The 22,323-nt window shown below is 41.7% G+C and overlaps 1 protein-coding gene across 3 annotated transcripts in view; it reads left to right on the plus strand.

Annotated features, from left to right (window-relative positions):
* AGL (amylo-alpha-1, 6-glucosidase, 4-alpha-glucanotransferase) overlaps positions 1–22,323 on the plus strand; it is a 137,183-nt gene that overhangs the window by 95,481 nt on the left and 19,379 nt on the right. For all 3 annotated transcript variants that reach the window (XM_030207631.1, XM_030207629.1, XM_030207630.1), the window contains exons 22-29: positions 4,883–5,019; positions 7,766–7,899; positions 8,703–8,878; positions 11,355–11,457; positions 13,711–13,936; positions 15,252–15,363; positions 15,680–15,815; positions 19,100–19,212. In XM_030207631.1, coding sequence (XP_030063491.1) covers positions 4,883–5,019; positions 7,766–7,899; positions 8,703–8,878; positions 11,355–11,457; positions 13,711–13,936; positions 15,252–15,363; positions 15,680–15,815; positions 19,100–19,212 — 1,137 coding nt within the window. The remainder of the gene's footprint in view (positions 1–4,882; positions 5,020–7,765; positions 7,900–8,702; positions 8,879–11,354; positions 11,458–13,710; positions 13,937–15,251; positions 15,364–15,679; positions 15,816–19,099; positions 19,213–22,323) is intronic.

Here is a 22,323-nt window from a genome sequence, read left to right on the forward strand (position 1 = left end):
TCTCATTCATCAGTCCGTGAACCTGGAATGCTTTGCCTAGACTTTGGAAAGAGTCAACGGATCATCAAACTTCTAAAAAAAACTGCTAAAACCTTATTTGTTTAACAAAGCTTACCCCGAAGTCAACAATGCTGTTTAACACCCTTATTCTTTTCCCATTTTGTTAGTTTATCCACTCTTTTCCCTTCTGTCAGCTTCTCTTATCTTGCCAATTTTTACTATTGTATAATGTAATTTTATTGTAACTTTGTTAGCCACATTGAGCCCGCATAAGCTGGGAAAATGTGGGATACAAGTGGACCAATAAATAAATAAATTTCTATTTCTAGTAGTAAGAGAAGCTACTAATCATTTCAGTAGTGCTACTAGATGTACATAGTTCTGTACACATTACATGCAGGTACTTTATCTATCCCTAAGACGGCTCACAATCTAAGTTGTTTTTTGTTTTTTTTTGTACCTGGGGCAATAAAGGGTTAAGTGTCTTGCCCAAGATCACAAGGAGCTGCAGTGGGAATTGAACCCAGGTTGCCAGGATCAAAGCCTGCTGTACTAACCATTAGGCTACTCCTCCACTGTGCGTACAGTTCACTACTGGACGTACGTAGCACTGTGCACATTATGGACTAGATTCCATTTATGACGCTTTAAAAAATCGGCGCTGAAAAAATACGCCTAAATTTAGGCGTACTTTATAGAATATTTCCTGCGACTATATTTAGTCACGGCTAGAGAATGACATGGAGATGGGGACCTGCGGTAACGATGGGGACAGATCCCGCAGGGACGGGGCAGGGATGGGAACAGAGCCCATGGGGATGGGGGCAAACTTTGTCCCCATGTCATTCTCTACTTTGAAGGCTGTTAATGAATTGGACAGTTATTTATGTTCGTGATACAGGCAATGATGTTTTCATTTTTTGTGCTGGCCACAGCTAGCAAAATTTGCATGGGGGAACCTGTACATGCCTGCTACCAGCACATCCTCTGAGAAGACATTTTCTAGTGCAGGAAGGAATGTGGAAGACAGGAGAGCTAGACTGAATCCTCAGGTTGTTGATGATGTCTTATTCATCCACAGATTTAAAAAAAAAAAAAATCATAACAGTTATTCATAGGGCATATTTCTCCCCCACTAGAGCATACAGAATGGGTTCTTTTTGTACCCTTGGACATTTTAACAGGGTGGATTAGGGTTCCTTGGAGTAGTAGAAATTGAGGTTGGAAGGGTAAAGGGTGGTGATGATGGGGGGAGGGTTATTATAGTTGCACAGCGTATTCCTTTTTATACTTTAATAAAAAGATTTAAATATAAAATCTTTAGATGAGGACAGTGCCTATGAGGACGGGGATGGAGGCAGAACCTGCGGGGATGGGGTGGGGACGGAGACAAATTTTGTCCCTGTGTTATTCTCTAGTCACGACCATTTACACCAATGACTACGCCTAGGTGACGCATGGAATGGGCATATTCTATAACACTACATATAAACTCTAGGAATGTCCACAGCCCTCCAGTGCCCCTCCTATGGCCATGCCCCCTTTTCAGATCTGCATCTTAGAATTTAGGCGTTTCACTTTATAGAATATGCTTTGAAAGTTGTGCATGTAAATTCTAAGTAAACCAATTAGTTGCTTGTTAAGTAGCAGTTATCGGTTTTGTGCGTGCAACTTAGGTCGGACTATATAGAATTTGGGAGTATATGCGAGTACTTGCTCTGAACCTAGTGGGCTCATAATCTAAGGGGTTATGTTTTTTGTACCTTGGGCAACAGAGGGTGAAGTGACTTGCCCAGGGTTACAAGGAGCTGGAGTGGAAGTCAAACCTAGTTCCCCATGATATCAGCCCACTGCACTAGCCATTAGGCTACGCCTCCACTACTCCGCGATTTATTTCTCTATTTATTTTTGTATTTATATCCCACTTTATCCCAAAGTGGGTAACAATCGGACCATTTATAAAATGTTAAAAACAAAACAGCAGATCGTAACACAAACTTCTTCATAATACAGAGCAACCTAAACTGATCATTCATATCATAGGAGCCACTCAAGTTTCATTCCTCCACAAAATCTTTTAAAAAGCAGTTGGTCTTCAGCAACCGTTTAAACTGTTGAAAATTGTCGCAAAATCTCAAATGGCCCAGAAGGCCATCCCATAAAGTAGGTCCTGCAATTGAAAAAAAATGCGTGCTCTAGTTTTGGCATAGTGATATGCCGTAGGAGATGATAACCATTACTGCTGCATTTTTTCAGAGTGCAGGGATTAAATAGGACAACGCATCTTCAGAGCAGTAACAAAATATACATTGCCGTAGACACGTTGGTAAATGAAGACAACAACTTTGGAAATAACAGCAGCAAGGCGCCAAAATGGCCCAAACAACAAAACAAAAGCTGTACAACAAGAGCTTCCTAAACTGTGGATCGTGATCCCAAATGGGGTCATGCACACTGCTTTTGGAGTCATGACCTGAGCAGGCGGTAGGTAAGCATATCATTACAATGTACCTTGGCAGGGTCACAGATGTCACTGGGGCCATGGCCCAGAAATGCTTAATAAGCTCTGCTATACAGAATCTCAATAATAAATTAATTAGTGGGCAAATATAGCATAAAACCTAAAAGTTGAAGAAACAAAAAGTAGGAACGCACACTTACATATAATTATGCAATGTGTTTAAGCTAATTGAGACTTATTTTTTATATGTAATAGGAAGTTTGTTCAGTGATGTCACACCAGACTGCTCTGTGCTTGACAGACATGGCTGTCGGAGCCCACAGTGTTGCAGCATTTAACTGTATGGTCGGAACAGGTCTTGCCAACTTACAAAGCAGTGACAGTACTGAGCGGCATGGCTATATTTGCTTTATTGACCTTTATTACTATGGAAACAAAATGGGTAGACACTCTATAGTAAATCTGTTCCTGTGTGTAATGAATAACACAGTTCAGATTATTGGGACCTCAAGACAGTTAACCCAAATTAGTCAGATTAATTTTTTCTGTTGGTAAAATAATGCAGCATAATTAAAACAAACTTCCAGTTTAGCTTTCTGGGTGGAAGGGCAGCGGCTTACTTTTGTTTATAATAGCAGGTTGGAGCTCTGCATATAACTGACACCTTTGTTTCTCCTGGCTGGGTTCCCTTTGTTCTTCAGCCACAATAATAATTGTCTGTAGTGTCCCTCCAGATCGGCCCAGACAAATGGGTTATGCGCTTCTACCAACAGGTGGAGACTGAGAACCACTGACTTTTGTATAACCTCCCGTTGTGGATGCCGTAGTCTCTGCAGTAACTAAGAAAAATATGGCTCCAGTTGATGGAGAGTACCACTCTGAAGGACCCTTGGGATGGAATCCCTTTTAAGAGAGAATTTTGATGTGGCATTGCTGGTTGGTGGAGTTTGGTAGACAGCGTCTTCAGCTTATTGTGAGCAATTGGGGAGTGCCTCTCTTAGATCTAATGGCAACATTTCACAATACCAAGGCCCCTCTATTTTTCATTCAACACAGGGACTCTCGGGCGGATGGTCCAGATACTTTAGTACAGTGGTGGCTGTCATCAGAGCTCTTCTACATGTTCTTTCATGGCCTCTCTTAGGCAGGGTTCTTCAGAGAATCGTGCAGGAATTGCCTTGTAGACCTTGGTACAAAGATCTAATATGCCTTCTGATAGAGGAACTGCTGCGTCTTCCACTTGTGAAGGATCTTTTGACACAGGGCCCAGTGCTCATGCCTGATCTGGCTCCATTTTGTCTTTTGGCCTGGATCTTGAGAAGGTGTATTTGCAAGAGAAGGGATATTTTGCGCGATTCGTCTTGATGCTCTTGAGTTATAGGAAGCAGTCTACTTTCTTGGTGTATTTTCATGCGTGGCATATTTTTGAAGACTGGTGCAGCAAGCATCTCAATCCATTGCGGGGGTCCCTTCTGCATATTATAGAATTTTTGCAGAATATTGGATAAAGGCCTCTCCTTAGCCTCGGTGCAGGTGGCAGCTCTGGCTTGTTTCAGAGATCTGGTGCAAGGAAATTGCTTGGCTTCTCATCCAGATGTTTGTTTCTGCAGGGGGGAGGAGGGGTGAGAGGTCGTCTTTTTCACTTGCTGGTTCGTTCTTCTCTGCCCCCTTGGGATCTGAATCTGATTTTGTCAGTTTTTGTCTCTCCTTCCTTTGAACCAGTTCAAGATAGTCTTCCTGGTGGCTATCACCTCTGTGTGCCAGATTTTAGAGCTGCAGGCTCTCGTGCAAGGAGCTCTTTCTTCAGTTTCCCAAAGAGTGGGTGGTTCTGCGGCTGGTACCATCTTTCTTTCCAAAGTGGTTTCTGATTTCCATCTCCAGTCGGTTCTGCTGCCGGTATTGATCGAGTGAGGAGGCTGTGTGGAGCAGCGGCAGCTACAGAAGTTGAATGTCCGCAGGGCTCCTGCGGATGTACTTGAAGAGAACTCAGGAATTTCAGCCTTCAGACTACCTGCTTGGCCTTTTGGGTGGCTGTAAGAAAGGTATGGCAGCTTCCAAGGTAGAAGTGCATAACCCATTTGTTTGTGCTGGTCTGGAGGGACTAAAATAAGGAAAATTATCAGAAAAGACCTAATTTCTTCTTTGTAATACTGATGATATTGACTAGGGTTGAATAGGAATTATGCCCTATACATACAAAAGGAGTCAAACCAATTTCAAACTTACCCGTAACATACATACAGTTACATAATGTGCTTTCACTATTTTAAATGTGCTTTAAAGGTTCTCTAAGCAGGACAATTATTGGCAATGTAGATTGGCTTTTAATTTTGTATTCACAAAATCCTGTCTACAAAACCATTTGTGATGCATCTTCAGGCATTAATACCTTTTTTTTTGTCCCCTCCTTCACACTTTCAGGATTAATGTCCGTAATGGTGGACATCAGACCAAAGAATGACTTGGGCCATCCTTTTTGTGATAACTTACGGTCTGGTGATTGGATGATTGACTATGTCAGTAACCGTCTCATTTCTCACTCTGGTACTTCTGCAGAAGTAAGTAAAGTAAGAATCAATGGTCAGTAGGTTTCTCACTGATGCTATTTGTGAGCAGGATTAGGGTTGAAACTTTACTTATTTCAGTAGATATACTGCCATAATTTCACAAACAGCTCAAAGCAGCTTCCAATAAAAACATATTTTGAAAAGGAAATTCTCCTTTATATTGAACATAAATTATCCAGGTATCAGATTGATAGATAAATTGGTGCAATGATTTATAAATTTAAAGGCATCTAACTAGATCCATTTTTACTGTGTGGGTTAGTCTAGTTCTGGTTTTACAGAGTGCTAAGGAGGAGTTGGCTATTGTGATACATGTGGGTACCTGTGGCTAGGAAGATGTGGGAAGAAAGTTCTAGAAGGCAAAATGTAGGCTTGTAGGTAGATAGCTGAATCCAGAAGCACTGCCGGGTTATGCTTGTATTCTGCAACTAAATCTGAGTGCACAGGTGCCACTGTAGAACAAGCTCTCCATGTGTGGCACTGGGGCACCTAAAAGGAAACACCCACTTATAGAATTACCCCCTTTATAAAGGCACATGAATGATTGTTTGTTTGTTTGTTACATTTGTATCCCACATTTTCCCACCTATTTGCAGGCTCAATGTGGCTTACATAGTACCGTAAAGGCATTCGCCAAGTCCAGTAGAGAAACAAATATAACATTGTGCCTAGATTAAATGGGCAGAAAGGAACATAGTTTTATCTTGCTCTATAAAGATAGGCTCTCTATAACAGTTATTCCCAACCTAGTTCTCAGGACATATCTAGCCCCATCAGGTTTTCAGGATATCCACAATGAATATGCATGAGAGAGACTTGCCCAACTTCATGGGTACACAGATCCCATTTAGGGATTTTCTTTTGCTCCACGTATCTCATCATTGGTTAAGAGATCCTTTTCATCTTTTTTTTTTGTTACATTTCTACCCAGCGCTTTCCCACTCATGGCAGGCTCAATGCGGCTTACATGGGGCAATGGAGGGTTAAGTGACTTGCCCAGAGTCACAAGGAGCTGCCTGTGCCTGAACTGGGAATCAAACTCAGTTCCCCAGGACCAAAGTCACTCCTCCACTCAGGCCTCAATGATTTGCTCACTCAGGCCTCAATACTAAAGCACTAAATATCCTACTGCATGCACACTGATTACCTAGATTACTGTAGCATTGTAGGCTACCAATCCTTTGTACAGCCAGAAGCACCTACAGCTTCTTCAGAACTCTGATATGAAGCTTTTATATAAAGCAAAGCACTTGCATACTTTTCACCCTTGCTCCAGGAGTAACATTGGCTTCCTTTCTCTTTTAGAATAAAATACAAACTACAGATTTTGGCACACCAGGGTTTTTATTTAGGGTTTCCTCTCTGTCTAAACTGTTTGGTGGTTCCCTACTGTCCCAGCGTACTCTTAAGATCCTCCCAAGCAAATTTTTCTCCTTCAAGGGTTAGGCTTGAGATATTACTCATAAAGCAGCTTTTATGGGCTGATGCTTAGAACTCTGGTACTATATCGAATAGCACAGAAAAATAGCTCCCCGAAGCTCAACACTAATTGCATGCAAATAATATGTGCGCTGTGAGACCGAAGGTAAGAGTGTTCCTGGCACATGCGCACAAGAGTTTTGTGTTAAGCGTGGCTCTTGTTAACATGCAGAAGGCAAACCCAGAAGTGAAGCATACATTGGCGCCATTTCTCTGTGCCTTTTACATGTAAGCCTTCGGTAAAAAAAAAAAAATTTGAATGACTTATTTAAGTGCAGAAAACAGGCGCCAGTGTGTGCTTTCATTTTCAGCTTTGCTCGGACTTGCACACATACGTTTCTCACTCCCAGCACTTGGAAGCAGAAAGAACACCCTGGGAGCCTCTAAATTAAATCAAAACTGACAGATTGTAAGGAGAAAGTCATGAGAAGTTATCTCTTCAAACATCCCAACGTCAGCTCTGAGCTGGCATTATGTGGTAAGGGCAGCTTTGTTTTGTGCGCTGTTCTCTGAGCATTGGGGAGGGAATAGGAAATTACCTCAACATCCATTTGACTACATTTAAATACTATTCACGCTAATCTTTGGTGTGCACGTTTCCCATATTAGAGCCCTCTTAAAAGATAAAATAATTTAGCCTGGAAATATATTGGTGTGGACTTGGTTTGATGCGTTTTAAAGTATCTGAATTTGTATGTTTTCAAGCATTGTGAAGGTCACAGGTGTGACATTCATCAGAAAATTATTAACTTGTCACACATTTATTTTTGTAATTATTGATTTAAAACATTAAAATTTGTTTGACTCTCATTTGAGTTATTGATAGTATGGAGTATTTATCAGTAGTACTCATTTTATGATCACTGCAGACTTCAAAGAAAATTGTAATTTCAAAGTCAAAAGCATTGGCCTCACTAATATTAACTGAAGCTGCTGGCTCTGGTGAGTTAGTAAGTACGTGTCCCTTTGAAATCTTTTTTGAAGCTGACGAGCCTAAATGTGGGCTACTGATAAGACAGGTTATTTACTGTAAACCCCAGTTATTAGTAACCAGGTCTCATTGCATAAAATGGGACCTGTGCTAAAATGGCATGAGTTAGTGGTAATATAATACATCTTTAGCACATGTTAGTAACTGTGACTCCCCCTCCCCTGTATCTCTGTAAGAATAACACAAGCTCAAGTGTGACTTGCATTTAGAAAAAACTTCTATTGAATTTTTACTTTTTTGTTGTTCGTGGATTTTTTATTCTATTAGGTTGGCAAATGGTTTAAAGCAATGTTCACCTACCTAAAGCAGATTCCACGTTACCTTATCCCCTGTTACTTCGATGCCATTTTAGTGGGCTCATACACCTCTCTTCTGGATCAAACTTGGAAGCAGATGTCTAGGTATGTATAATGCAAACAGCACATATCACAATTGAACAGAAGCGTATAACTTGTTTCAGTCTTTCATATGCCATGAGTCCCATTCCAGAGAAAGAATAAAAGTTCCTGGCCTACCTCCTTTCTTTATGTGCTATTTATGCCACAGATGCTCCATTATCGTAGACAGCAGTGAGATTTAACAAGTTTAGTTAAAACAGCGTGGGCATGTTAGTCCATTTGAATCCCCAGAGTTTAATATGAGTAAGTAGAAAAATGTAAGGTGAAATATTTATTGTAATAATTTAATACATATCTTGGGTTCCTTTCAGAGTCTATTGAATTAGTCCATTTTTTTTGTTCATTGTTTCCTTTCAAGCGTTACTAAACCGATGCATGCTCCCACTCACTGTTTTCATTATGAGTTAAGGAACTTTCTAAAATTGTCTTTTGTGTAAATGTATTAAACTTGGTTATTTGCCTTTTTTTCTCTGAAGGTGAGATTCTCTAAAATATCATTAAATACACACAAATGTGAATGCTAAAAGCATAATAATTCTACCTTGGGGTTCCTGGTGCATAAAGAATAATCTAAAAAAAATAAACCCATACTAATAAACAGAGCTATATCTAAGTAGAAATTGAACCCAGAAAGGTTCTATCATTTATCAGATCTTCGATAAGTAATTGATATTTCAGCTGACTATGAAAGCTGATAGGGTGGTTTAGTGTGCATCAAAGTAACAGATGTTAACATGACAAATAAAAACTCCAAAACTTCTCAGCAGTATTTAATGTTCATTCAGATCTGTGTGTTCTGATTACAGCTTTGTTCAGCAAGGCTCTACATTTGTAAAACATCTCGCCATGGGTTCCGTCCAGATGTGTGGAATAGGAAACTTTCCTGCTCTGCCGCCTCTTTCTCCTGCCTTGCATGACGTCCCCTACAGGATCAATGATGTCACCAAAGAAAAAGAGCAGTGCTGTCCTTCCCTAGCTGCTGGTAAGGAGCAATACAATTAATGTGGGTTGAAGGAAAATGTTTACAAGGAAGCATAAGTGAAGTGTGTACAAGGGCACATTTTATAAACCTAGTCATGACGTGTGGGAAGGTTAGTGATTACACACGCAAGACATTGACTGCATAAATATAAGTGAATTTTCGGTCACCTAAGAATATGGACATAAGCTTGTAATATGCATAAATTTGACCTCCACAAAAAGAGGTATTTTGGGGGTGTATTAATGAGTTTTGTGCTTTAACCAGGAATTTTCAGTTATATACATGAGCAGTTTGTCAATTGTGTGCATAACTTTATGGCCTACTAGGAAAAAATGCCCGTTTCTGAGCGGAATGAAACGGGCGCTAGCAAGGGGCCCCCTCCCTCCGTCCCTCGAAGCTACTTGCCTTGTTCGCTGTGGGCTGTTTCGGCCCTCGAGTGTCAATAGCTCCGCCCTCGACGTCATGACGTTTTGACGCGAGGGCGGTGCAGACACTCCAGGGCACACCGGATATCTCGGGCGCCTCAACTTCCGTGGAGGCTTCAGAACGTTGGGGTTGCCTTTTATATATATAGATGTTCTCAGCAAGCATGTAAGTATGCATTGTCTTGTCAGTGCATGTACTTACGTGCATTTGACTACACGGTTTTATAAAAGCCTGTTTCCACAGGTAATTTCCAAAGCCACGTAAAAAGCTTCTTTACATGCGGAAACCCAGTTTTAGAAAATTGCTCACCCCCAGATTCTCTATATGGCGCTTGAAAATCCACGCTGCAACTAAAGCATATTCTATAACAATGAGTATAACTTAATTGATTAGCTAATCAGCGCTGTTAATTAGATGTTAAGCAATTGTCAGCACTAATTGGCATTAATTGGGATTTACACTCACAACTTGCTAAGTGCACCTAAATTCTGAGTCACATAGTTGAATATGGGGCGGGGTGTGGGCGTTTCTAAAATCTGTGCACATTATTATAGAACACACCTGATCTGCTCCTAATTTAGGTGTCTGGATTTACACCAAGTAAAACGTGGCCTAAATGGACGTGACCAAATTTGATCACGTGGTGAGTCGGTGTATTCTATTTATCGTGCAGAACTTTAAATCTGTTCTATAAACTTTAGGTGTACTTTATAGAATACGCCTAGCCTAGGTTTTTTTTTCCATGTTGATTTTTCAGGCACTATATATAAAATCAAGTCCTCAGTGTATTTCAGGTGTACTCTTTACCCTATAGAGGGGGGGGGAGTTTGAAGCTGTGAACGTACTTTTTCAATTTTCAAAAGCAGGCATGTGTTTCTGCACAGAAAGTATCTGCACAAAATAGCAAGAGTAAATATGTGCATGCATTTCTCATGGGATAATTTTCAGCGTGAAGGTATGTATTTATATTTACTTTGAAAATCCCACAAAGTCTACAGAGTAAGAATGTTGCACATATATTTGACCAATATGGGCTGTAGGTCATCTAGGTAGGAAAGGGCACATCTAAGTCATGACATTGACAGCTTGCAAAATATTTTACAGCAAATGAGAGTAAGACCACAGTACTGTGGTGAGTAGAAACACTGAAAGTTTAGCCAGGGACTGGCAGTGGGGAGGGTAATTTTTTTACATGAGGAGCCTAATCGTTGGTACTGGTGTCATTACAAGAGCTGCCAGAGCATTCCAGCATTGGAAAAGTTTAGCAGAAAATGGTTTTATGTAAAAAATTTTTTACAACAGCCAAGTAAAATGTAAGTTGCCAGTCAAAATAAAAGTGGATGGATGGATAACTAGGTTTTTTGATGATAGGAATTGCTTCCCCATGCTGCAGGCTATGTAGCACCTCCTACGCATATATGCATATATTCCTAGTTTTGATGAGAAGCTTCCCCCCCCCCCCCCCCCCTCCCCAACAAAACTCTTTGAAGGCTGTCCCGGGAACCTGATTACCATCTACTAGGAAGCAGGAAATGTGTTATATGGACTGATACCAGTTTTACTTGGCACCGTCTGGAGCCACTGAACGCCTCAGGGAATGCTGCACATGCCAGTTGTGGTTCCTCCAGGTCTTACTGAACTGCACACACACCATGTGAATTCTGTCTGTAGTGTAGTCACAAAAGATGTACAGTGTATCCAGCAAATGACAAAGAACATGTAGAGGGTAACTTTATAAGAGACTTAACAATGTATAACAAACAATATTTTCCAGATTCAACTAGTCACTTAGAATATTGCCTGGGAGTATATACACATGAAAGGTAAATGTGTCCATGCCTAGGGAACAGAAAATGGGCATAATGGTGGGATTGGTATTTTCACATCTGTTTTATGAAATACACTTGCAAGTGCTGATTCCTTCTGGCACATGCACTTTCATTCCCTGTCACAGTTACCATTACCAGCATGTGGGGACATAACGAAATGAAATGCAACCTGGTTCATTAAAATGGCGGATTGACCTTTTTTTCTTTCCTGCTCACATTAGGATTACCTCATTTTTCATCGGGCATTTTCCGTTGTTGGGGAAGAGATACATTTATTGCACTAAGAGGTTTGTTGCTTCTGACAGGACGTTATTTGGAAGCCAGGTAAGTGCTGTTTGTAGTAACTGTATGGATACATATATACGTAAAAAGATGCTCACCATGACTGCCCTATAGATAACAGTACTTTGTGGAAACAAACTGGAAAATATACTATGAGTTAAAATAAATAAGTAAATGTAATTCTGGTTAACGGACTAATTAGCATTAGGGCAATTTTGAAACACGTGTGAAGTTTGCAGTCCTACAGAACACAAACTCCATTTTCAAAGGGAAAAACCCCTGATGGGGTTTTCCTTTGAAAATATGTTTAGCCACAGGAATGAAGCTGACTTTTCAGCAGCTGAAAATAGAATGCTTGAAAGTACATGTGTTGCTTTCACAGTGAAATACCATGTGTACTTTCCCCCCTTTAGCCTCACCATGCTTCTTCTTAACCTCTTTTCCATGCAGGTAAATGTAATCAGTTTTCATTGGATGTTTTTTCCCACAGAAAAGCTGTGAAAATCGTTCTGTTTTAATATAAAGAGCAGGGTTTCTCAAGTCCTCGGGGAATCCCAAACCAGTCTGGTTTTCAGAGGTAGTGCATTCAAGTATATCTTGAAAACCAGACTGGCTTGGGACTGGGTTGAGAAACCCTGATGTAGAAACAAAGAAAAATGACAGCAAATAAATATCATGCAGCCCATTGTCTGCTTATTTTATTTATTTATTTATTTATTTATTTATTTGTGACATTTATATCCCACATTATCCCAAACAAGTTTGAGTTCAGTGTGGCTTACAATAAATAGTGTAGCATACATAACAAAGAATAATGCATAAGAAAGTAATTTGTTGTAAGAATCCAATTTTACAATACAGTATCATAAACATGCTGGGATAACTATGGATGTTTAACATTTAGAAAATCATGAGAAATTGTACATGAAGCAAAGAGAAAGTTAATGGTAAATAGAGTAATAACCAATTCAGGTAATAATTAGTTTGACATATGGTTGTTCTTTGTGAGGGTTTCTTTGAATAGGAAGGATTTGAGGATTTTGCGGAATCTAGTATATTCCTGTATATTTCTTATTTTGGGTGGTAAGGAGTTCCACCATTTGGTTCCTAGGTAAGTGAAGTCTGCAGAGTGGACAGTTTTGTAGATCACTTTTTTGCAATATGGGAGGCGTAGTCCGAGATAGTTTCTTGCCTCATATTTAGCATTTCTTTGAGGTAAGTTCAGTGGCGTTCCTAGGGGGGGGGGGCGGTGGGTGCGGTCCGCCCCAGGTACACGCCGCTGGGGGGGGGGGGGGGGTGCCGCGCGCCTGTCTGTCCTCAGTTATTCCATGCTTCTTCTCTGCCTCGGAACAGGTTACTTCCTGTTCCGGGGCAGAGAAGAAGCATGGAACAACGGAGGACAGGCGCGTGCGGCACCCCCCCCCCCCCCCCCCCCAGCAGCATGCACCCGGCGGGGGGGGGTACCTTCGCGGGGGTGTCCTTTCGCCGGGGGGGGGTCCGCGCTGCATTGGGGGGGGCGCTGCACCCGGGGGGGGGCGGGGCGCATCGGCGATCCGCCCCGGGTGCCAGCCCCCCCAGGAACACCACTGGGTAAGTTTATTAATGGTACCATATAGCCTGGAGCTGTACCATTTAGGATTTGAAAGATAAAGGTACATAATTTGAAGGTGATTCTCACTTTGATGGGAAGCCAGTGTAATATGATTAATAAAGGGCACTTTCAAAACAAGAGATTTTGTCTATGAGCCAAGTTGCAGTGTTTTGATCTGTTTGAAGTTTTTTCAACAGATACTCCTTATAGCCAATTTGAATTTTAATTCTTGCAGAAACTGGCAGCCATTGTAGCTTAACCAGAAGTGGAGTGGCCCTATAAAACACTTTTTAAGATTTGATCTTGGGTTTTGTTTGTTTAGCTCATGCCTCAAGGCAAGGTTCACTCAGCTATAGTAGGTGTTTTCCTGTCCCCAGAAGATTTACTAACCTTTCTTAATGCATTAAAGTGAGTTTATTAATACACCCTATTGACAATAACGAATCTTGTGTTAGGTAATGTGCACTTAATTGCATTAATAGACATAAGTAAATCTTAGCATTGAGTTTGTAACTGAGGTGGTGGAGGGTGAAATGACTTTCTGAAGGTCGTAATGAACATCTGCAGGATTTGGACCCTGGTTCTCAGCCTATTATATGTAACCATTAGACTATGTGTGGTATGAGATGGTGCTGTTCTATGGAGCACTGTAAGTTTATGAAAATGCTTATCCCAACATTATGATCACTTGTTTTTGATTACAGGAACATCATTTTGGCATTTGCTTCTACCCTGAGACATGGCCTCATTCCCAATCTTCTTGGCCAAGGTACCCACGCCAGATTCAATTGCCGTGATGCTGTGTGGTGGTGGCTTCAGTGCATACAAGATTACTGTAACACGGTGCCTAATGGCACAGATATTCTGAAGTGCTCCGTTTCCAGAATGTATCCTACGGATGATTCTCCTGCACTGCCTGCAGGCCAAGTGGTAATAAATTAGTTGAAGATAGGGTGTTCTTAATTTCATTTAGAGGCTGACCAAATTTCGATTTTATATTTGGCACTGAAACAGGACCAAAATCCAGGGTTGGGTTTCAGCCAAAAACATCAAGCTTTGGTTAATCTTCTGAAATAGTAAAGTCAAAGTCCATGTCTCAAATTTTTAATCTAAGACAGTAGGTAGTGTTCATAGAATCAGGATGCCTGTCCTATTCGGCTGGGGCCACAGATGATCTAGATAGGACCATAGCTCACCATTCTTTGCATTATTCTTTTACAAGAAGAAAACAAATTCACAAAAGGCACCTCGGGATAAACGTAACCTAGCTTTTTATTAGCAATTGGTGATGTCATGCAGGTGCAGCCTATTGTTCATCAGAAAATTAGGTAAGCAGGTAGTAAATCAGGAGTCAGAGAATTCAGGCAAGTAGCACAATCAGAAGGTAATAACAGCAGGCAGATAGATGTAGAAACACCGGGGATCTTCTGTCTCTATCTGGGGAATGCAAGCAGCAGATTAGACACCAGCTCTAAAGTTCTGAGTCGTGTACTGGTCTCGACACAAGCATCTATACAAGATGTTTCAAAAGAGTTCTAACAGTCCCTACAGATGTCCTAAGATGGAATCTCAATAAGGAGGACTAATTGTTAGTGCAGTGGCCTAAGAACCTGGGTAATCAGGTTCAATTCCCACTAAAGATCCTTGTGACCCTGGACAAGTCACTTAACACTCCGTTGCCCCAAGTACAGAACTTAAATTGTGAGCCTACTATGGACAGAGAAAGTACCTGCATATAGTATATGTAAACCACTTTGGTTGTACCACAGAAAGACAGGATATCAAATCCATGACCCTTTACAAAACCTTACAATAAATATACTCTCTGCACACAAGAGATGGGTGGTTCCTCTAGCCAATAGACAAATATGTTTAGAACAGGTGTCCAGAGTGCTGTAAGGTCCAGGGGATGTTCCCATCTTACTGTGCCATGTTGTTTCTTTCTTATGCAGGCACAGCCGATAACAGAACTATGCAGGGAAGGCTCTTCCTAAAGCAGAAATGTGCAATAAATATGCTGTTGTAGTTTCTTAGCCAGAGAAGGGAATATATTGACAATATATGATTTTAAAGAGGCAGTGTTTCTAACAATCGAGTAGGTCTCTCGTTCTTATGTTATGCATTTTTTTAAATTAAATTTTTTTGTTTGTTTTTCCTTCTATTAGAATCACATTTTCTGTGCTACTGGCACATTCTCCTGGTAGCTCTGCTCTGATTGCCCGTCTTTTTGTTTAACTTTGCACAGGACCAATCTTTGTATGACGTGATACAGGAGTCACTACAACGCCATGTGCAAGGAATACAGTTTCGAGAGAGGAACGCTGGGCCTCAGATAGATCGAAATATGAAAGATGAAGGTAACAAGGCTTCTGTGGCAAAGCCTACTCTTCCTTTTATGTTCTTTACATATGCTCTCTGAAAGTGTCTATTCTTGCAAAGCACTTCCTTTTGCACTTTGAATTCATGCGGTGACTCTGCCAGCTGATTATTGACCAGATAATGTTCCCATGTGATTGAATGATCAGAAGATTAGTTTGTTTAGAAATCTAGTGTATCCAAGTGCTTAGAGATCTAGTATAATCAAGCAGCTGAGATGATGGGGAAGGGGGGAGAGGAACATTTTTCAGTGTCTGCTGTTGATCTCAATTCAGTTTTTGCTTTGCTCTGTTCTAGGTTTTAATGTGACTGCTGGAGTAGATCTCAATACTGGCTTTGTCTTTGGAGGAAACCAGTTTAATTGTGGCACCTGGATGGACAAAATGGGAGAGAGCGAGAGAGCACGCAGTCGTGGCATTCCATCTACCCCAAGGTATCGGTGTCGTCATCATTAACATGTTGAGAGCATGTTACAACAAAGCAGTAATATGTCTAGAGCAGGGGTTCTCAACCCAAACCTCGGTACACACTCAGCCAGTCAGGTTCTCAGGACACCCACAATGAATATGCATGAGATGCATCTGCATACATGCAAATCTATCTCTTGCATATTCATTGTGGCTAAGTGTGTCCCAAGGACTTGGTTGAGAATCACTGAGCTAGAATAAAGCAGATGAAGAAATGGCGTATATAGAAGTAAACAGAAGTAATTGAAGTACACCCAAAGCAGAGATAGCAGTAAGCTGGAGTGGAATAGTACACCCCTGTTCTTGATCGCACTAGAAGCAGCTGGACCGCAAGAGTTGCACAAATATACTACTACTACTAATTATTTCTATAGTGCTACTGGACACGTAGCGCTGTACACGTTCTCTGTCCCTAGAGAGCTCACAATCTCACTTTTTGTACCTGGAGAAATGGAGGGCTAAGTGACTTTCCCAAGGTCACAAGGAGCTGCAGTGGGAATTGAACCCAGGTTGCCAGGATCAAAGCCTGCTGCACAAACCATTAAGCCACTCCTCCACCCATCAGGCATGATTTATCAAAGCAGGCACTGGAACAACTTTTTTTTTTTTTTTTTTTAATTTCTGTGTCATGTATTTGTTCTCAGTTCTCATTTGTGCTAGCAGTGCTTCTAATGGGTATGTGCCCAGGGAAGGATGAGGGGCATTTCCACATCCCTTCAAACGCTCCACTCTCTGCTTTATTTAAGGCTTGCAGCAGGTCCTTCAAGTAAGTGTCACTAATGCTCAACAGGTTTTAAGTCCTTCAGGGGTCCTTTTACTAAGGTGTGCTGAAAAATGGCTTGCGGTAATGTAGGCATGGCGTTTGGGCACGTGCCGATCCATTGTTCAGGTGCCTGTGAAAAAAAGGCCTTTTTAAAACTTTTTGCCAAAAATGGATGTGCAGCAAAATTAAAATTGCCGCACGTCCATTTTGGGTCTGAGACCTTACCGCCAGCCATTGACCTAGCGGTAAAGACTTGCGTGGTAACCGGGCGGTAATGACCTACGTGCGCCAAATGCCACTTCTGCTTGAAACCTAAGCTTTAGGCCCCAGAGTTCTGTCTTCTTTCTCTTGAGCTGTTAGGCTAGAGCCACTTTTATATTGTTGCATTGATGGCTTTTGGTAATTTTTAAAGGAAAGGGCATATCTGCACCCAGTACTTTACCTTTTTGAGGTAGTGTTTCACTTTTGTTAAAACCAGGCTTTCTCACTGATGTAAGGAAGTCGGACAATTTAAGCCAGGGCTCTGCCATATCAGGTGGGTTTTATTTCATCTTTTGAGATGTGCATTTTGAATTACATATGGGTCATTGATCTGTTGATGTATCCCAGTAAGTCTCGGTGCTCTCTACCATTATCAGTTTTTGGTGGAGTTAAGTGGATAATCATAGAAACATGATGGCAGATAAGGGCCAAAAGGTCCATCCAGTCTGCCCATCCCCAGTAACCACTAACTCTTTCCTAAGGGATCCCACATGGCTTAAACTCTGACACAGTCCCCATCTCCACGACCTCCACCAGGAGGCCATTCCGTGAAAGTGTATTTTCTTCTATTTCTTCTTAACTTCATCGTATGCCCCTTCATTCCAAAGTTTTCCTTTATTTGAAAAAGTCTCACCCCCTGTACATTAACGCCACTGAGGTATTTAAACATCTCTATCATATCCCCTCTCTCCCGTCTCTCATCCAGCATATATACATGTTGAGGCCCCTAAGCCTGTCCCTGTAGGTTTTATGACCAAGACCTCTTACCAATTTCATAGCCGCCCTCTGGACCGACTCCATCCTGTTTGTCTTTTTGTAGGTGCGGTCTCCAGAATTGTACACAGTACTCTAAATGCGGCCTCACCAGAGACTTATACAAGGGCACTATCACTTCTTCTTTTTTTTTTTTCCTGCTGGTCATCCCTCTCCTTATGCAGCCAAGCAGCCTTTTGGTTTTGACTGTTGCTTTTTCTACCTGTTTGGAGATCTTAAGGTCATTGGACACAATCACTTTGAACTATGCCAGCAAGAGTTTGCTGGTCAGCCTATTGAAGGGTACAGGACTTTTTGTAGGCAGACAACAGTGGCAGAGCAGCACCCTTGCCTCCTTTTCACCCCTCTTCTAAGACCGTCAGGAGGGCTTATGCCTTGAATGTAAGTGTCCTGAGAGGAACCGTGGTTTCCTCCACCCAATCTGGGTGGAGCTTTGGTATGTTCCACTCGTCTGGATTAGTCTGACATGGATGATAAGGCAATTGAAATTTAAACTTGCCTTTAATTTTGTTTCCTTCAGTCCACCCCTCCCCCCCCCCCCCCCCCCCCCCCCCCCCCCCCAGGGAAGATCAAACATTTTTGCCTGACAAGTTCAGAAGACTGATAGAGAGTATGCTGTTACCTTGTCTCATTTCTGGGTTAATGATTATAGAGTGAAGGTTTTGACTGCTTGAGGTTTAGCTTTGGTGGTGAATTGGTTGCCTTCAGAGTTGCCAGGTGGGCGGTTTTACCGCCCAATTGGGCGGTTTTCCGCGACCCGCCGCGGGAAATGTTTGCCCGCGGCGGGTTGCGGTTTTTTGGGCTTTTTTTTTTTTTATTTTGGGCGTTTTTTTCGGCCGCGGGGTGCGGGGTTAGTGACTTTTGCGCGGGGTTACATGACGTTTTGGGCGGGGTTACTGACGTTCTGGGCGGGGCCGGTGACGGGGAGGCGGGGCCGGTGACGGGGAGGCGGGGCCGGTGACGGGGAGGCGGGGTTGATGACGCGGGGGTGGGGGTGTCAGGGGCGTGGTTTGAGTTTGGGCGGGTTTTGGGCTGTTTTTACGCTGGATTGGGTGGGAAAAAAATTTTCCACCTGGCAACAGTGGTTGCCTTAGTTTAGACAAAGGGCACTGAGGAGCTGAAAGTAGCACCAGATTCCTATAAGGGGAATGGGGTCAGCTCGGAGTTCTTTTTTCCCATCTGCTGACAGAAAGACATGACCTAATCACCTGGGCTGGGCTGGTAGGACTAAAGGAAAGAAAATTAGTAGGTAAGTTTTAAATTTCACCTTTGTTTTCCTCTTGTTTGTTTCTATCAATATTCTTATTTTGCATTTAGATCTAAACAAGGGAGTTGGATGTATTTGAGTCCTTTTTTTTTTCCCCTTCACATTGCATTCTAGCATGCCTTGCATTTCTGAAGGAATGTTGAGAAGCATGTTCTCCTAGAGATGATTTTTTTCTTTTTCTTTAGGGATGGTTCAGCTGTGGAAATAGTTGGTCTGAGTAAATCCACAGTTCGCTGGCTAAGTGAACTGAGTAAGAAAAAAATATTTCCTTATCAAGGAGTCACCATAAAGAGAGGTGGTAAGTAATGTCTGCTCATAGTACTAAAAAATGCAGTCGGAGATTAAGAAAATGTGGCAGAAAAATAGAGAGATTCCTAATTATCTTGGGTTCAGCTGACTTGATCAGAAAGTTTCCAACATACCTTGATCAGCTAGCTACCTTTATACATTACAGCTTATGAAATCCAGAAGGAAGCTCTCTTTGGCAGAATGCAGTCAATATCGGTAAACTTGAGAGACTGAGATCTTACTTAATATAACCTCCTTTCTTAGGAGTGAAGTTCATTACTCTCATGGTATGCATAACATTAAAGCAGAAACAAAACTGGAGACAACCTGCTGCAATATCCAAGTGAACAGAAGTGATCCAAGGAAGGGACAGGAGGGCAAAAGTTCACTCAATTGTAACTTTAATGGAAACTAGACCCAACCTGGACAAGTTTCGGATAACCTTCTTCAGAGGTCTACAAACAATAAACACAAATACATGTTAGTATATTCACTGGTAAATGCATAAGTAGCCATTATATACTGTAATTCCCTGTTTGTCGTATAAAAACCACATGTAAATACAGGTTCCTTAATAACATTTCTATAGTTTTAATACAAAATAATCCAACTGCCTTAAGTATAGGTTATAATTTTGGAAGGTTTTTATATGTCAACAGGGAATTGCAGTATATATTGGCTACTTATGCATTTACCAGTGAATATATTTGGAAATCATTGTGGTAATGTTTCTATTTTAATTTTAGTGTCTTATTTGATAGATGATCTACTACTACTTATCATTTCTAAAGCGCTACTAGACATACGCAGCGCTGTACACTTGAACATGAAGAGACAGTCCTTGCTGGACAGAGCTTACAATCTAATTAGGGCAGACAAACAGGACAAACAAGAGATAAGGGAATATTAAAGTGAGGATGATAAAATAAGGGTTTTGAACAAGTGAATAAGGGTTAGGAGTTAAAAGCAGCAGCAAAAAGGTGGGCTTTTAGCTTAGATTTGAAGACGGCCAGAGATGGAGCTTGACGTACCGGCTCAGGAAGTCTTTTCCAGGAGTATGGTACAGCAAGATAAAAGGAATGGAGTCTGGAGTTAGCAGTGGAGGAGAAGGGTGCAGATAAGAGAGATTTACCCAGTGAACAGAGTTCCTGGGGAGGAATGTAGGGAGAGATGAGAGTGGAGAGGTACTGAGGAGCTGCAGAGTGAATGCACTTATAGGTCAATAAGAGGAGTTTGAACTGTATGCAGAAACAGATAGGAAGCCAGTGAAGTGGCTTGAGGAGAGGGCTAATATGAGCATAACGACACTGGCGGAATATTAGTCGTGCAGCAGAATTTTGAACAGATTGAAGAGGAGAGAGATGGCTAAGTGGGAGACCTGTGAGAAGCAAGTTGCAATAGTCTAAGTGAGAGGTGATAAAAGTGTGGATGAGGGTTCTGGTAGTGTGCTCAGAAAGGAAAGGGTGAATTTTGGTGATATTATAGGGAAACAAACTACAGGTTTTAGCAGTCTGCTGAATATGTGCAGAGAAGGAGAGGGAGGAGTCGAAGATAAGCCCAAGGTTACAAGCTGATGAGACAGGAAGGATGAGAGTGTTATCCACAGAAATAGAGAATGGGGGAGGAGGAGAGGTTGGTTTAGGGGGAAAGATAAGAAGCTCAGTCTTGGTGATGTTTAGTTTCAGATGGCGCTGAGACATCCAGGCAGCAACGTCAGACAGGCAGGCTGATACTTTGGCCTGGATTTCGGCTGAGATATCTGGTGTAGAGAGGTAGATTTGGCAGTCATCAGCGTAAAGATGATACTGAAAACCATGGGATGAGATCAGAGTGCCAAGGGAAGAAGTATAGATGGAGAAAAGAAGAGGTCCCAGGACAGATCCCTGAGGTACACCAACTGACAGTGGGATAGAAGTAGAGGAGGATTCGCTAGAGTATACACTAAAGGTACGCTGGGAGAGATAAGAAGAAAACCAGGAAAGAACAGAGCCCTGAAATCCAAGTGATCAACTGACTATAGATTTTTATGTTTATATTTGTATTTATTGTTTGTAGACCCCTGACGAAGGTTATCTGAAACTTGGCCAGGTTGGGTCTAGTTCCATTAAAGTTACATTTGAGTGAACTTTTGCTGTCTCATCCTTCCTTGAATGACTGCTGCTGTTTGTACTGTATGTGTGACATTAACCCATTTGGAGACACTGCCTCCAAGAGAAAATTCTTCCTCCTTTTCAGTCCCTCACAGCCCAGGGTAAGGGATATCCACCATTATCCTATCTGTGGATCCAGATGTGGTTGAGGTCAATCTAGGATCAACAGCCTCTGTCACAATTTGGGCTTCTGTTTTCAGTGAACTTCAAAGATAGGCTGTTAGTCGAAAGATATAATAAATGTGTAAAGTTAGAGGCCTAGATGTACCCAAATATAATCCTCTGCTCAGCAGGGTCAGGCATGGGGCAAGGTTAGGGAAATAAAGTTGGGTGCTCTGTACTGATTTCTTTCACAACTGAAGAATCTACATTTCACTAAGGGGACCTTTTATTAAATCTTAGCACATGCTAACAGACAACAGTGTGTGCTAAGTGCCCCATGGCACATAGGTATAAAGTAGAATGCCCAGCATTTAGCGCATGCCAAGCTTTAAAAGGTCCCTAAGTGCACTGTTGTGATCACTGAAATAAGTATGGAGTTACTAGCTGGCCTGTATTAGGTACCTAAAGTTAAAGGTAGGTGCCTAGTTTCAGCCCAAAACTTAAGATCCTAAATTCAGGCAGTCAGTGATTTTTGAACATCACAAGTAACATAGTAGATGATGGCAGAGAAAGACCTGCACGGTCCATCCAGTCTGCCCAACAAGATAAACTCATATGTGCTACTTTTTGTATATACCTGACCTTGATTTGTATCTTCCAGTTTCACGGCACAGACCATAGAAGTCTGCCCAGCACTAGCCCCGCCCCCCACCATTCGCTATTTTGTTTAAATTTCTCTCCTGCTCCCCCTCAATATACTTTTATCCTTTTCTAATTCATAGACCAAAATGTATTTAGTTTTCTGCATCATCCATGTGGGAAAATTGATCACTAATCGACACTTCCTATTTCCCTGTCCTGATCACTGA

This window comes from Microcaecilia unicolor, chromosome 6 (assembly GCF_901765095.1).
Source record: "Microcaecilia unicolor chromosome 6, aMicUni1.1, whole genome shotgun sequence".
NCBI lineage: Eukaryota > Metazoa > Chordata > Amphibia > Gymnophiona > Siphonopidae > Microcaecilia > Microcaecilia unicolor.